Below are 16,854 nucleotides of genomic sequence, written 5' to 3'. Positions count from 1 at the left end.
TTCTAGACGATCCCTGTCTTTTTTGTACCAGGGAGCCCAGAACTCCACACAGTAGTCTAAATGTGGCCTCACTAAGGCAGAGTAGAGGGGGAGGATCACCTCCCTTGACCCGCTGGCCACGCTCTTTTTAATGCACCCCAAGATACCATTGGCTTTCTTGGCTACAAGGGCACACTGCTGGTTCACGGCCAACCTGTTGTCCACTGTGACACCCAGGTCCTTTTCTGCAGAGCTCCTCTCCAGCAGCTCCGCTCCTCTCCAGCAGCTCCTCTCCTCTCCTGACCTGTGCTGATGTATGTTGTTATTTCTCCCCAGACACGGCCAAATTTTCTCCAGTTGCTTTCTTCAAAGCACCCAGTCCCTTTCTCACCAGGAGCAAACCTGACCACTCAGCCCACTGGATGAGCATGCACCTGGGGCTCCAGAAGGCCTATCCTCTACCTGTCGCTGGTAAATCAGGGCTTTTTTTCTTCCCCTGACAAGACACAGCCCACCATCTGACTTATCCAAGTGCATGGACACAGTGTGTGCAAGGGCACAGCTGCTGTCTGACGGTTTGACTCACCTCGATGGCAGTATCGTTCAGCAATGGTGGGGAAGGCCCGAAGAGGAAGGGCAGCGACCCGTTTAACCAGAGCGGCTGATCCACCCAGGGCAGGTTATCGGTGCTTGCAAGGGGCTGCAGCCCCAGTTTCCTTTATGTATTTCCAGACCATGAGGCAGGAACAGTGCATGGCTGTGCAGCCCCACACACCTCAGGCCCGTGCTAATGGTGCAGTGGGTCCAAATGAGCATCAACCATTTTACTCCTAGGGATGGCTGCAGCTTGACAGGGTCTGATCCTCGCTGGGCACTTCTGCCATGCCCTGGGGCATGGGGCGCAGGGGCAAACAAACACATTACTTGTCTCCTAAATTAATGCATGATTCCTTTCAAGCTCACCCTCACCATCTGTCCAATCCTCCCAAGAACAGGACACAATATGTTTGGGGCATGTTCTTGCAGCAAGTAGACTCCAAGATGCCCTTCTCAGCAGGGAATGGCTGAACAGCAGGACTGCTCCAAGCACGCTCCCATCCCAACAGCAGCTTCTTCACTTTCTCCCTTTTTTCTTCACTATTTCACCCTTTCCCCCCCTCATTTCTCAGGATCTCATGCCCAGCAGTGCCTGGGAGGTGGGACAGGGGAGAAGGGCTGCAGCCTCAGCCCCAGCATGAGGAGCTGCTGCTGCTGCTGACAGCTCCCACTGTAGCTTCAAAGAGGGGACAGAGAAAGGCAGAATCTCCTTTCCTCACCACTTCATCTGAATCCCAAAGCATGTGTTCAAGAGCCTTGCCATTTCCTAACTTTTTTTAATCCAAACCCTCGGACCTGAGTTTGGGCATCTTCATTTTTCATGAGTACCTTCGGGCACCTTGTCCACCTGCACAAAGCAATTAGCTGCTCTGAAAAGTGTGTCAGTTTACCAGTTTGAAATGAGTTGTCTTTCCATTTCTTTGAACATCTTGTGAGGGGGTGAGCAGGGGAACAGACTTATCTCTAAGCCAGGCATTGCTCTACACATCTCTATCATGCGGCATTTCATTAGTTTCCGCTCTAAACTACTGGGACTTTTAGTCTCCACATAGGGAAATTTTCCTATGCCACAGATTGAGGTCAGTGCCCATCTTTGGACGTCCCTCATTTTCACAGTGGGGCAAGTAGAAGTGACACAACACATAAGGCAAGATATCCCACAGCCATCTCTACTGTTATAATAAGATGGACATGCTCTCCCATTCCCATTCCCTAGGCTCCATCCCTCTTTCCCCACTGCTGCACAGAGGCTGGGTACACCAGATGGGCACTCCCAGTTTGAGCATGGCTTTGAACCCATTTGCACCCTCACCGTGCTGCGTGGCTGACAGCCAGCGCTTGGCCATGTTCTGAAATGTGGTGAGAAGCAACACCGAGGTGCAGCAGCCCTGGCATGTGGTGGCCATCAGGTAGGGAGATGCCCGTGCACTTGGCTCTGTGCAGGCAGCGAGACCCAGCAGGCACTCTGGCACTCCATACTGCTCCTAAAACCTTGTTCACATCAGCCAGAGACCTGATGGCATCAACTGGCAGCAGTGGCTGCAGAAAGCCATATTTCAGCTGCCCCTGTTGTGAGAGGCCCAGCCAATGCTTCACTGGTACCTCAGCTTGCTACACAACCAACATCTGCAGCCTGGAAGTGATGAGTGCGTCAGGTCACATTGCTAAGGAGGAAGATCTCCACCAAAAAGGAGAGATGTCTCCTCTAGCAGATACCTACAGAAGTGCAGCAGTGACTCTTCCTGGCACCCACAGGGTGCGCCTGTGTGGCAGATCCCAGCAGCTACCTGCTGAGAGGCACCTGCTGATGCCCACATACCCCCTCCAGCACACTGCCTTGGCCAGCTCACAGGGTTACGGCACTCAGCAGCACTGCACAGTGCGCTGCCAGCAGCGACCAAAAGGCACACGCTGGCCTGCCTGGAGGCCCCACCAGCACCAGGGCAGACACAAAGCCTCACCGCCCACCTCCTCCTGGCAGCCCCAGCCTTGCTGCCGGAGGTTTCCAGCAGATCCTCCTCAGCCAGCGGTGTTGCTGGAATCAGAGCACTGGCGAAGCCGCCACAGGAACTGCAGCGTCAGGAGTCAGGACTTCCCCCGACAGCGATACAGATGACAGCTCAGCAAGTTCATTCTGCAGAAACTAGATAACATCAGCTCAAGGTGGTGGTTACTGGCAAAGGATCCTGTTCCTGAAGCTTCATCTGAGACGTGACAGGCGGCAGCGAAACCTCACTGTCACACATACCCAAACTCTGCTCTTGCTTCGAGCCACATGGGGCTTTGGAAGTAGCACTAAGTGCACACTGGGTGCTTCTTCTTGCAATGCTGAGCCTGCACCCTCACTTCCAGGCTCTGTCTCCGGGCTGGAGGAAGCAGCGGGTGGATTCTCTCGCTCCCTGCAGCCATGCCATGCTGGTGGCCCTGCTTCAGCTGTGGGCTGTGCTGGCATCACTCAGAGCAAACCAGTACCACGTGAACCAGTTTCCGTGTCTTTTGGTAAATATCAAGGCTGGGGATTTCTAGGGGTTGTTTTCCAGCCAGATAAGTAGAAGAACCAATAAAGACAAAGATAAGTGAATACCTGCTGGCCTCGGCTCAAAAGGAAACAAGAGCGGGTCATTGTCAAAGGTTAGCTGACACCACTCATCGCAGCGTCATGGAATCACCCCGAGAAAAGTAGCGGCCGATGAGGCTCTCCCCAAAGACGGAAATGGACAGAAGCCCGTAGGTCCCCTATGGGCCTCAGCTCTCCCACGGCCGCGCAGCCCCTCCTGCTGGCGGCCCCTGGCAGCACCGGGCTTGGGGTACCACTGGCGTGCCGGCGTGCCGGGTGGGCAGCGAGCTGACTTTTGGGAAGCAGCCTTCGTCTTTTTGAAGTGAAATCCCCCATCATCAACCTTCCCGTGGGACTCTGGTGGAAAGATGACACCGCCACCGTGCTTTGGGTTTAGGAGCTCCACGCTGGCTCAGAGCAAGGAGCAGGCTGGCCCAGCGCTTGAAGCTGGATAAGGGCTGGACTCAGATGCAACACTACAGGCCTGGCGGGCTCACATCTGGAACGTGCTCCTGCTTCTGCACATCCCCAGGAGATAGCACTGTAACGCATCACTGGGCTGCAGTCCAACCAAGTGCTCTGGAAAAATAATGCCTTAAACTGAGGGGCAATCTCTTCGGCACTGACCAAAGTGCAGCAAAAGGCTGCTCTGAAGACATACAGGAAACAGGCACATCCTGTCTTGGCACTGCTGGGGCTCAGAATGCTTCTGCCTGAGCCTTAGGAGGAGGTGCTGCACATTAAACCAGCACCATTCCACTGCTGCTGCCTTTGCTGTCTGCTGCCAGTCTGCTTGGTTTCAAAGGACATCTAATATTTCTCTTTCAAGCCAGCTGTTTTCATAGCAGGAAGTTTCAGTGCAGCATGGCTGTTGGCCAGAGAAGGGCCATCCATTGCCTGCACTCACAGCAGTGCACAGGGTGACAGTGCGTGGGAGTCACATAGGCCCTCCATGTAAGGATAAGCATGAGGGCTGTCCAGGTGAGCAAGAAGCATGCGATGACTGTAGTTGGGCCATCTGATGTCCCATAAGAAGCTTGCTCTCACCAGGAAAGAGGAAACTGATACGTGGAGGAGCCTGGAAATTCATTACCTTCAATACTCTGCAGGGGAAAATAAACTCCTGAAGAGAGAAGCAGGACTAGAAAATGTTTTGCAGCCTCTTTCAGCACAGCTCAGTGAGAGCCATTGCATTCCTTAGAAGTGCCAACATTGGCTCACTGTGAGAATAGGGTCAGGCCTCTGCCACTGCTGCAGGGCAAAATGAAATGTGGAGCAGAGCCATCCACTGCAGTGGGAGCCAGGCCACACACTGCCTTTCTTCACCAGCTTTGTTCCAGATCCCTTCCTTGCACGTCCCTCTAGCACACCTCAGCCAGTAAATCCTCCTGTGGCAAAAACTGCCTGTACCAGATCCAACATACCTTATGCTAAATAAGGCAGCTGACAGAATTCTGGGAGGTCCCAGTGACAGAAGTTATAGAAAGGGAGGGGAAATCCAGAAATAAACAGGGAAGGGGCTAATATTAGACACTGCTGGAGATGGAAAAGGAGACTGCAAGGAAATAAATGTGCACCAGAGAAGTTATGCTCAGAAAAGGCCACCTCCTGGGCTCTTACCAAATTTAGGGTGAACTTATCCTCTCCCCAACAATACTTCAGCATTACTGGGTACCAGAGCTCACAGTCTGCATGAAAGTCTCCTCATCCACCCTGGTAAAGGAACTGGGAGAAGACAGGGTTCATCATGGCTCCTCTGAGACAACATGCACCCCACCATTCAGTGGTGTTCCATGAGTGAGATGAAGCCTGCCTTGCCCACAAGGTGCCTTCCCATCGCCTTTTGACTCAGAAACACACCTGTATAGTGACAGGCATTGGTTATACACCTGAGGATACCAACTCCTTCAGTCCCAGTGAGCCCTTTTGTCCTAGAACCTGAGTGCCACTTGGCTGATTACCTTCTATCCTGCACATCTCTGTGCTCAGCACTGGCAGGGCTCAGGTTTCTCAGAAAGCTGGGACCCAGCGGAGGCCCACAGGACCTGTATTCTGCCTTCTTTCCAAAGGGATCACCACCACTCTGAGGCTGCGACAGCTACCCTTCCTCTCTGTCTTCCCTAAAGGGGCTCAAGCTTGGTACTTATGGCTGAACCCAGGAAGAGGCAAGGACGAGATCGTCTCCCACATCTTCCACCTTTGCATTTCCTGCCTGCAAATCATGTCCTGCCTGCCCATTAAGGTACAGCACCAGGCTACTGCTTGACTAACAGCCATCAGAGCCACCTCTGACGTTCTCAGCTTCCCTAGATGAATGCCCTCAATACAGCTAACGCCAAAACAGCTCTGGGATCAGCCTCCCATATGGCCAGCACAGTCAGAAACCCCATGATTGCCATCATGGGGCTGAGCTCCAGCCAAAGCCCACCACAGCCCGATCCAGACAGAGCACAGGAGGGCGAAGTACATAAAGGTAACATTTACTGGGAGATACAGAACTGAATATTATGAAGGACATACATGGATGGAGGCGGCAGCGGCAGCACTGCAGAGGGCTGCTGGGCCCCCATCCCAGCGTGCTGGGGGAAGGAGCCCACTGCCAGACAGGTAACACAATGGAGATAACTGCGGCATATGCGTTTGTAACAAACAGACCATCGTAACATACATTTCTATGGGATCACATCTAGTGATTATATAAATCCATATAGAGATCGCCGTATAAAAACTTTGTAAAAAATATCTTTAAAAAAAGTGTAAAAATGTGCATTCAAAAGCACGGCCGACACGGACAGCTGGGCTGTAAACATTATACTGAGAGTGTGCTTGTGGGGGGCGCCTGCGCCACCGGGCCCCAACGGGCCTGCCACCGGACGGGGCGCGTCAAGTGTCTGCGGTTCTGCAGCTGGGTTCCGTGCCGAGTGTGCGCCGGGAGCGGCAGCAGCCTCTGGGGATGGCTCCGGCAGGCCACGTCCCTGCGCCCCACGGGCGCTCTGAGGGCTGTGGGGAAGAGGGCCAAGTGGGAGGTCTTCTCCCGCCTCCTCCTTCGCTGTGCGCCGTGGGTCCCCAGGGCCACAAACAGGCTGAAGGGCTGTGATGAGGTATCACGCAGAGGTTGCCCTCACCCATGCCACCAGCCCTGCTCCTGGGTTCAGCCACGGAGTAGACATTTGACAGATTCCCAATCTTCTCTGTCCCCAAATTTTTTTTGGTCCATAGTTCCCAAGGAAGCCCATCGGGTCCTGGATGCACCAAGCCTCGGTGCACAGTTCTTCATACGATACATACATTAGAGACCCCGGAAGACCCCGCGCTGGTCTCCTCCTCCAGTGCCACCTTCACTTCTTCTCCAGCTGCTCCAGCAGCGGGTTGGCTTCACTCTCGGGCGTCTTGATGCTGTCTGTCCGAACGATGCAGGTGGGACGGTGCCGGTTCAGCATCAGGATCAGCTGCTGCCTCTCTTGTTTCAGCTCTTCTATCTGGGCCTTCAGTTCAGCATTCATGAGCTCCAGGCGCTCAGACTCCTAACATGGCAGAAACACAACCACATGTGACTGCTCCACGAGGACAAGGTGCAAAGAGAAATACTTGCCAGCAAGCCACCACTACTCGGCCCTTGCTGTAAAGGAGCAGCCTGAAGACATGCCAAGACTTCGGGCTTCTCCGAGCAGCTCCTACCCAGTCTATTATCTTATGTCAGGTTAAGGAAATAGAGCTATCTCCTCGGACAGGGCTCTGCTGCACTACAGCAGCCCCATGCCTGGCTGCTTTCCACAAGCTGGGAAGATGTTGGGAAATGAACCTGCATTTTCAAATTTTAAAAGGTTTGTCTCTCTGTCTGCAAAGACCTACCCTTGTGAAATGATACAGCCATGTCGTTTGGCCGTATCCCACCCGCCTTACCAAAAAGCAAGGTGCTAGAAGTGGTTTTTGTCTAGAGGCTACAGAATCACAGAATGGCCAGGGTTGGAAAGGACCTCAAGGATCATGAATCTCCAACCCCCCTACCACATGCAAGGCCACCAACCTCCCCATTTAATACTAGACCAGGCTGCCCAGAGCCTCATCCAATCTGGCCTTGAATACCTCTAGGGACGGGACATCCACAACCTCTCTGGGCAGCCTGTTCCAGCACCACACCACTCCTTCTGTAAAGAACTTCCCCCTGACATTCAACCTTAATGCCACCACCAGAGGGCATCTGGCCTCTGAATGAGGAAACCTCCTGGAATTTGGGCACGGGGCCAGCGGGCATCCAGCCATCCTGTGCCACACTCACACAGTGCTCCTGCTCCAGCACAGATACAAAGAGATATCAGAGCCCTCTGCCCCAAGTCCACCTCCAAGTCAGGGCACCCACCCGCTGCAGAAACTCCGTCCTCTCCTTCTTCTTGTTACGACATCGCGCTGCTGCTACTTTGTTTTTCTCCCGGCGCCTTTTCCTCCTCTCCTCTTCCTCATCAAGCTGCAATGAGACGCACAAGTCCAGGTAAGAGAATCAAGAGGGGCATGGCAGGAGGCTGGGAGCCCCTAGCAGCCCTGACACTACTCTCACCAGCAACACGGTCCCATCCTCACCAGTAACCAAGTACGTTGCTGCCAGAACAACATAGCTTGTCACATATAGACATCTAGAGGCACCATTCTGAGTATTCAAAGCATCAAACACATACCTACGGGCAGGATGCAAAGACACCTGGAAGAGCTTCCCAGCTGAGCCTATTTGTTGCCCACTTCCAGTGCGCTTCCAGTGCTCCATCCATCCTCAGTGCTGGTCAAGTCACTGGGCCACTTCAGCAAGCTAGGGACAGATGCTGCATCCCTGCTAAGGAAGCAGGGCATGGCAGCGCTGCCTGCCATTACTCAGTTGCTCAGTGTAATCTGATTCAAACCACACAGACAAGGCTAATAAGCCCTATGAGTTGAAAACCCATAATCAAAATACTTATGAATTTTTACTACAAAGTCTGTGTAAGTGGCCTAGGGCATGCTTACACCCAAGGACTCAAACCAGCTCCTTCTCAAGAAAACTCTGAGTGCCAAAAAATCCTTCAAATTTAGCATCCCGTGGCACTTTGGGACACAGATATAGAAGAAAGAGAGCCCGTTGTCATTAAAGACCCACAAACAATCATCCACATTTGGCCTGGGACTCTGAAATTTGAGATTTCAGAGTGCGCTGCCTCCTTCCTACCAAGTGACATCCCACAGCATAATCTTTTCAAATATAGCAGCAGAAACATTTACTATCACTTCCACAGCCTACCTGCATGTTCTTTTAGGCAACTCCAGTTTGTCAAGGCAGCATCCTCCTTTCTCTAGCACTCCCCAGGCGAGTGTGATTAGAAGGTATCTCCTAGTGGAGCCTTTCACAGCACACACCATTTGAGCAGCCTAATTGCTCACTCTTGGGCTTAGGGACCTCAAATGGAGCTGTAGATCTCCAGGACAGAAGCCACAAAGTGGTGGTGAAAGTGAGGGCTGCCTAAGTGTCCCAGAAAAGTTACGCTGGTGGTATCTGCAGGAAATGAAGGCTGCAAGGGCCATTGTCTAATCCAGGCAAGCTGCTAACATTCTTGTAGTCTGAGTCTCACTAATCAGAATATCTCAACGTGACATGCAAGGATGGGATGAAACACTGTCTGGGCAGAATTAAGTAAGCTGCATGTCTAATCTTTAGAAGACAGTGCCCAAGTTTCACAGCACTAATAGCTTTTGCATCTGCTGTACCTTATTTCTCAAATTATACCAAATTTGCAGTGGTAGATAGAGAAAAATAACATGCAAAGTCCGTGCAAACTGCACAGATTTCCCACAGCGTCGGGCTGCAATCACTCCTCTGCCACAGAAGTGTGTGGGGTCTTGTGCACTACACTTGGGAGAACCAAGGAGGGATCTGCATACCAAAGGCCAGTGGTGGCACCGGAAGAAAAGACCACGAAAGCCCTAACTCCATGCCCTATAACAGTGCAATCCTCGCTGTCTCTCTGGAAATGCCTACATCTCCATACCAGTTGGTCTATTCAGTAGCAGTCAACCAACTCTCCTCTGTCCCCTTCAGCTTCCCCAGTACCTCACAAAGCACCAGCAAAGGGCCGTGTCCTTAGATAGGGTCCACAGGGATAACAGAACTTGAACTCCTGACTCCGCTTTTTGTTGCCCACAAGTCCTGTGACTTCAAGAAAGCAGCCTTCTTTCCTTTTGAAACCTCTGTTTCATCTCAAAATGGTGACATGGCCCTGGTGCTAGAACTCAGCTCAGTTAGAGGCACAAGGGAAGATGATGGAGCATCACTCCCCCATAACGTGTTGCAGCAATCAATCTGCAGGTGAGCCCTGTTGGTAGGAGGTTTTGTGCTGCCTCCTGAATTGCTCCTACCATCAGCATCCAGGACAGAAGCTGGCATCAGTGTGAGAGGCAAGACTGCTGCCTCCGGCCCAGGGAACACATCCTGTGTGGGTACTGGAGGCAGAGGAGCCTGGCAGCACCTTTTTCCAGCTGCCCCAGGAGGAGCACAGGCTGCCCAGCAAGGGTTCCCACCTCCCCCACATCAGTGCCCAGCACTCACTGGGAGAGCTCTGCATGCTCTGCCACTGACAGACACCCCATGCCAGGGGATGCTGCTGACCACAACACAGAAAAGAAAGCTGCCTGTCCTCCCTGCATAGGGCAGGGCATGCTGGTGCCCAGGCTACTTGGGCTCCCCACTCCCTACAAGAAGAAAGCAGCTGCAGGCTGCATTGCAAAACTATGCGTGGGTTGCTTCTTGGCTACTCGTGGAATAAGCAGCCACTGCTTCAGCTCTTCTAGGCTTTTGCTGCAAAGCCTGTGCCAGGGACGCTCCATTTGCCGTCCTCGACTCCTTGGCTCCACAGGCCATGCAGGGGAGGAGGCTGCAAGGAAGGTGGAAGTCCAGGGGCTGTCAGTGGATTTCTCCTCGTCTTTCCTCCACACAATGTCTGAGCAAGCAGCTTAGAGCACATTCAGTACTGTTATGCAGAGCTGGTGGGACTGCATGCCCATCCCCACAGGCACTGAGGGCACACAGCTGCTGTAGGGCCAGCTCTGAGGTGCCTCAGAGGGAAGGAGCTGTGCCGTTGGAGGGCAGCACACAGCCTAAAGACTCTCTTTGCTCCACAGCACATACAGCCATGTGAGTATTGCACTGTTTGGTGCATGACATGCAGGCATAACTTTACTACAAGTGCTGCTTTACTATAGGTATCAGGCCTGCAGCTGCATCCTAATCACATCCTTTTCCAGTGCTAGCACATTCCCAGCCAGCTGCAGGGTTTCTCTGGCTATTGCAGATCAAAAGCTGCTACAGAAGTAGCAGACTGGGGCCTCAAACTGAGGGATTTCTGTTTGCAGGCAGTGGGAGATGCAAACACTCAGCAGCAGTGAGGATCAAGAAGCCAGCTAAAACATGAGCCGAGAACACAAGAAAGATGCTGTGCAGCACCAAGGGCTCATGTCCACCAGAGACAGGAGGAAAGCAATGCACAAACCCTCTGATAGCAGCCTTTGGACTCACCTCGCTTTTCACAGGCTGGGGTCTCTTCCCAAGCTTCACTTCCAGGAAGTGGAGTGGTGAGATCATGGCCCCAATGTTGCGGATGTCGGCGTATTTCAGCTCCTCGGCTGTCAGGGCGGTGCCAGGCAGTCCCGTCAAAGGGCCGAGCCCTGGCAGTGCACCGGCCGTCAGGGACGGGTCGGGGATCTGCCCGGGCATCATAGCAGGGGCAGCAGCTCTGCAGGCTGGAGAGAGAGCAGGACATGGCCCGTTACTGCTGGCTCACAGCATAGCACACAATTCCATCAACAAAGGGGTGGGAGCAGGGCAAAGGGGGTGATAGTTGTCCTCTGCTCTGCCCTCGTGAAGCCCCATTTGGAGTACTGCATCCAGGTCTGGGGCCCCCGCACAAGAAAGATGTGGAGCTGTTGGAGTGGTCCAGAGGAGGCCATGAGAATGCTCACAAGGCTGGAGCACCTCTATTGTGAGGAAAGATTCAGGGATCTGGGCTTCTTCAGCCTGGAGAAGAGCAAGGAGCTCAAAAGCAGAAGGAAGACCAACTTTTTACATGGTCTGATAGCAATAGGACAAGGAAGGCTTTAAAATAGAAGAGGAGAGATTTAGGTTAGATGTTGAGGAGAAATTTTTTCAGTCAGAGGGCAGTGAGGCTCTGGTACAGGGTGCCCAGAGAAGCTGTAGATGCCCCATTCCTGGAGGTGCTGAAGGCCAGGTTGGATGGGGCCCCGGGCAGCCTGACCTGGTGGGGGCAGCCCTGCACATAGCAGGGGCTGGGGCTCAGAGGGACTTCAAGGTTCCTTCCAACCAAGCCTTTTTGCGATTCTTATTCTTATCCACATGGGAAGTGGCCACTCCTCCACAGGGATGGCAAAGGCAAGGAGTGAGCAGAACCTGGCTGACAGAAATATATGAATCCTGAGAAGTAGGACGTGCTACTGACCTGCAGATTAAGAGAAAAGACCTGAGAGGAAAAGCACCAGAGAAACATGAACTGGCTGCAGTGACTTACAGGATAAACAGTGACGTGGTCCTGTGGACTATTGGCTTTGCCAGACCTTTCTCTGGAGAAAATCGTGGTTTGCCCTTTGCTGAGTGTTGGTGAATGAGTAGGTAGGTAGCGTACAAGAAGCAAATGGCATTATGAGAACCACAACATGCCTTAGGCTGAGTGCCTTGGACAGGCTGAGCCTGCTGACTTGGGGCATGGCACATTGGGATCAAGGACAGAACAATGAAAAGCCTGCTACTGAGCAAACATCTTCCAGCACAAACACGAGGAAACAAAGGCTGGAGGGGAAGGGAAACAGAGCAACGTGCAAAAAGCTTCTTCTATCAAAAAAGAAAAAAAGTACAGCTTGGGTGAAAATAGGACTGGGACAAGCTTTGGCAAGTCATTTATAGGCAGAAGAAAGCGGGTTACCAGGAAATGTGAAGAATGACTGGCTAAGAGATGAAGAAATAAAATTAGACCTAAACTGAGAAGCCTGCAGAGCTGGAGCTGCAGTACCAGCCAAAAAGCAAAGGGAGCAGGTGGCTGTCGGCTACAGCATAAGTACGTCTCTGCTTGCGTAACAGGCGTGGGACACTCTCAAGTGACCCACTTACAACATGCAGAGTCACTTCTGTCCACTCAGCAAGCATTCTTCTCCCACACCCTCAACACAACCACATGTCACTGTGTTTCTGTGCTGCTCTGTCCAGCCAAACTGATCCCAACACACGTGGGGCAGCAACACCATTCTGCCTGCACCAGGAAGCAGACAGACTGCAGCCTCAGCTCCTGGAGAGCCATGAAGATAGAGGAACTGGCTAGCAAGTGGAACTAAGACCCCACAGAGCCTCCATTTGAGGCCGGTCACAACACAGGATTCAACATGCATCTGTGGAAAGTGATGGAAGCTCTGACAGCAGACTGCCAGAGCCAGGAGATGTGTTAAGTCCAGAGCAGCATGCACTCACCCAGCTCTTTCTGAAGCATCTGCTTTAAGCTGCTAGGAGAGCAGGCAAGGGGCAATGCAGATATTTGGTCCAGGCACCACAGCTGTGCTAAGCAAGCGCACACACGCATTGCCAGGCCAGCTGCCACAGTTTCTCCACACTGGCCATTCTGGGTGACAGATCTGTATTGCCACCAGACAGCAAACCCTTGCAAAGCTGTGTGTGAGACATGAGTGATGGATCAGTGAGCACGGAATAGCTGAGGAGGAAGGGACCTCTGGTGTCACCTAGTCCAACCTCTGCTAAAGCAGGGTCAGCAGGAGCAAGCTGAAGTGTTAATCACCAGAAACAGAGACGCTACAGATTTCTTGGCACTGGCACATCTTCCTGCCCAGGAGTTGGTGTATTAATTAATGTCAGGAAACAGGAGATGAGGAATGAATGGGAAGGAAGGACAACCATACAGGTTAGTCAAGAGCACAGAGGCAAATGAAAGCTGCACAGCTCCTAGCATGGGTGCCATACAAGCCATCCTGGTGTGACAGAGCAAGGGATTTGCATCAGATAGTGCTTCTGCTATATGCTGTGAGCTGCCATATGCTCAAACCTGCCACCAAGGAGATTCAGGTGTCAGTGCAAGCTGTCCTGCAAAGTGTGCTCAGCAGGCAGCAGTGGGAATCAACAGGACTTGACAATCAGTGTAGTAGCAAGCAAATGCAGCAACATGGTTACTGTAAAGAAGCAGTGGCATGCTGTGAGTGGGAAGCAAGCCCTCTGCTTCTCTGGTCATCCTTCAGAAGCGATGGGAAAGGGCAGTGCTGGTATGCAAGGGGAACGCTGAGCTACAAGCTGTGGCCACCTCCCTGCCTGCCCTTTAGGCCCACATGTAGGCATTCAGAAAGAAAGCACCATCCTGCACTAGGCTATGCTCCAGGCAACCAAAGGCAAGGAGGTATGTGCCTAAATCCCTGTCATATGTCCCTCTCATTCAGCCCCAACTTGAACAGTTTGGACATAACAAAAACCAAAGAAATCAGTGGCAGAAGTACATGAATTTCAAAGCCTGCCTCCTGTAAATACTGCATGAGCCGCTTTAGCTCACATTAATCTGGGGCCTTCATTCACCTTTTCATACGTTTCAGGCTGCGACCTGACTTGAGTCCAGCGCTGGATGCTTAAATTCAATCTGGACTCAATGGACCACATTTAATTCACTGCTTTGCATCACAACAGCCAACTGCACCTACATGCTGGGCTGGACTGTGCAGGTCCTCTGCTACACAGAATTCATGGTGACATAACTTATGGGCTGGCTAATGATTGTGGAAAACATTGCATTTTATCTGATCCACCTTTTCCCTCTGCCTCTGATCTGGGGCCTTAATGTGCCTTGCAGCAGTCTAAGTGAAGGAGCTGGCCCAGTACCTACCTGACACTAAAAACTTATCCCAGACCCAGTTACCACACTGTCAAAGCACCATCACATGTACATGCACATCTGTGTAAAGTAAGCCTGAAGTTGTTCAAACGAAAGCATTAGTAACCACCTGGAAGAACGCGAACCTGCATATCAGAATGAGCTGAAAACTAAGTGAGAAAGAAGAGAATGACTCCCGTAAGTGAGATCCTGGTTAGGAGTCAGGAAGCTCAGGAGCACACTGAGAAGTGCCAAGAGTCAAGTTAGACCTTGGAGAGGAATGTAAATCATTCCCAGCAGGGCTGCAACCACAGAATACAGGAATGGAGAGACACCAACTCTCTGCAGAGCAGGGGCAGTGAGAACTAACCCAGCCCAGCCCTCAATGCCCCCCAACCCAGGCACTGCCACTCACTGCTCATCAAAGGGATTCTCTCCATCAACTACTTTGTTCCAACCCAAGTCTCAGATACTTCCACCTTTTCTGGATAACACTAGAGGTAAGGAGTTATACTTCAATCATGTTAAAAATGCCAAAGAATGTCATTTTATTTAACACTTGGTTTTATTTCTGAAGCATTGCTCTGGAAGATGCTGACAAGCCTGTCTAAAGCTCCAGCATATTTCTACAACATTCACATGTTAAAACAGAAAGAACAGTTCAGGATCTGAGTTTGACCTTCAAGCTGTAGTTTTTCAATAACCAGACTTTGCTGAATTTGAAGAATACAGCTGGTACACTGCCAGTCCATAATTCCTCTCTGGATATTTCCTTGCAGTGTTATTTCTAGGGAACAAGAACCAACTCACTCCTGTGTTCCTCCACTTTCTAACACCCAGCTTTAGCTGGGATTCTTACTAGATCTGTTCTTCTCATAAGTTATCATTAACACCAACTTTATTCTCCATACCAAGCAACCTTTCAGTGTCTCCTCACATGAGCAGAGAGAAATTGTGCCATCAGTGACATCTAGCTTGCTGGTGTCCCACTGCTGAACCACACAATTCCTGCATTGCATCAGCTATGCACTTGCACATGATAAAGCCAACAGCAGAGCAGCGAGGAGAAAGAGAATGTGTGTAGTCTTATATCTGACACTGCTATCCATATGATGCCAGCTGCTCAAGTTTACATTCACTGGAGCTGCACGTCCTGCATCAATGCTATTTATTATTGTGCCATAACATCTCAAGATGATCCACAGTCAGTGATGAGACAGAGGAGGCTTTCTTAGAACTCCAGCCCAATGATGAGCAGCTTGTGTCATTCAGTGCCCGCTTCAGCAACTAATCTTACAGCACAGATCTGGACAGCACATGATTCCATGGTTCAACATTCAGCTCGTACTGCTTCAGCTCTGCTCCTATAATCCTTGTCCCAGCAAGTGCTGTAACGGGGCCTGACCTTTGGCCAAATTGTCTGTAAACACTCCTAATTACCACAGTCACTTTTGCATCTTTGCTTTGGAATCACTCTCTCTCTGATCTCAGACCCGCACTCTATTGGCAAGTTCAGTTATTTTAGCTGCAATCGTATCTCTAAAAAGCTGACAGCAGTTCAGCTTCCTTTTCTCACCTTTCTTGCTGCATCTTTCAATGATGCATGACTCTGTCCTTTCTCCCCAGCCATGCCTTTCCGGTCAGCAGTTTGACACCAGCCAATTCAGCACTTTGCTCAAGGCAGCACACAGTGCTCCCCGTATTCCTCCCACAGCCTGGGTCTGGACTTTCCTGGGTCCAGCTGCCTCGTGGGAAGGCGCTTCACTGAGCTGCTGCTGTCCCACACCTTTGCTCAGCACTTCAATGACACTGCCCCTGCATCTACTCCTTTTCCTACAGTTCAAATCTTTTTTTGCTTGAGGGCTTTGTTTTGTGTTCTTTTTCTCCACGCTGATTTTGCTGCTGCTTTTTTTGGTGACTCTGAGGGTTAGTTGGTTTTGGTTTGGTTTTTTTTTTTAGTTTCTTTTTTTGAAGGAGCTGATATTAGCACAGCAGTTACAGCAAAAATCTGATGAGCGTAGGCACAATCCACGCAACCCAGGTCCCTGAGGGCTGTACTCCACGTGCTAGCCTACATTCGTGCTCCTCTGCCACCTCTTCAGTGCTATTATTACCCACTGACTAAACCCGGCACAGGAATGGCCACCCGTGCGAAAGCCATACATTCATTTCCCTGTACAGAAGCAGCCTTAATTTGTACCCATTGGTCCCCAAGTCCACACTATGCACCCTCGTTCACCCAGGTGTGCTGTTTGCTCCTTTACAAATCCGCTGCGACTGTTGTGTCATTGTGCAGAGAGGACCACAACATCACAAAGCAGGTTCTGACAGCCACACTTCAATTTAGATTGCTATTGCTGTCTTATCAGTGCTGACAGCTTTCTCAGTGACAGTGGGAGCTATTTACAATCTGATTTTCAGCCTCTTGTTAAGATGCTGGCTGTAAGTCACAGGTTTCTTCCAACACAAGCTGCACTGCACTCTGACATCTGCAGTGATTGAACCAGGAACCATTCCTATGCCCAGTCCAGCACATAACACTGCCAACCTGGGCTTCTGCCACTCGGTAAATACCAGCATGGTTCTTTTCTGCGCACAACAAAAAGCACAGCGATAAGGCCAAGCCTGCCCTGACAGCCCTCCCCACTGCCTGCCCACTGCTTCTAGCCAGGCTCCACTTGGGTGTCTGCCACTGCCCAGCAGCTGCCGCGCACAGGAGATCTGCCAAAGTCCACCAGCCTCCACACAAGCATCTTTGATCTCTTCATCAGTACATCAGCACTTCCATACTATTACCATTTGTACGTACAGCCTTGGAGCATCTACGTCACAGCA

At 51.4% G+C, this 16,854-nt stretch overlaps 1 protein-coding gene across 2 annotated transcripts in view; it reads right to left on the bottom strand.

The window, feature by feature from the left end:
* Positions 1–5,597: 5,597 nt before the first annotated feature.
* The window catches only part of JDP2 (Jun dimerization protein 2), a 39,476-nt gene continuing 28,219 nt past the window's right edge, over positions 5,598–16,854 (bottom strand). For both annotated transcript variants that reach the window (XM_010711742.4, XM_085225339.1), the window contains exons 2-4: positions 10,668–10,891; positions 7,494–7,598; positions 5,598–6,657 (exon numbers count right to left, since the gene is read on the bottom strand). In XM_010711742.4, coding sequence (XP_010710044.1) covers positions 6,472–6,657; positions 7,494–7,598; positions 10,668–10,868 — 492 coding nt within the window. In that variant the 5' untranslated portion in view covers positions 10,869–10,891 and the 3' untranslated portion in view covers positions 5,598–6,471. The remainder of the gene's footprint in view (positions 6,658–7,493; positions 7,599–10,667; positions 10,892–16,854) is intronic.

The sequence above is a fragment of the Meleagris gallopavo genome, chromosome 5 (genome assembly GCF_905368555.1).
Source record: "Meleagris gallopavo chromosome 5, MGAL_WU_HG_1.1, whole genome shotgun sequence".
Lineage (NCBI taxonomy): Eukaryota > Metazoa > Chordata > Aves > Galliformes > Phasianidae > Meleagris > Meleagris gallopavo.
The sequence above is the reverse complement of the archived record's forward strand: the minus strand, read 5'-3'. Positions and strand labels throughout refer to the sequence as shown.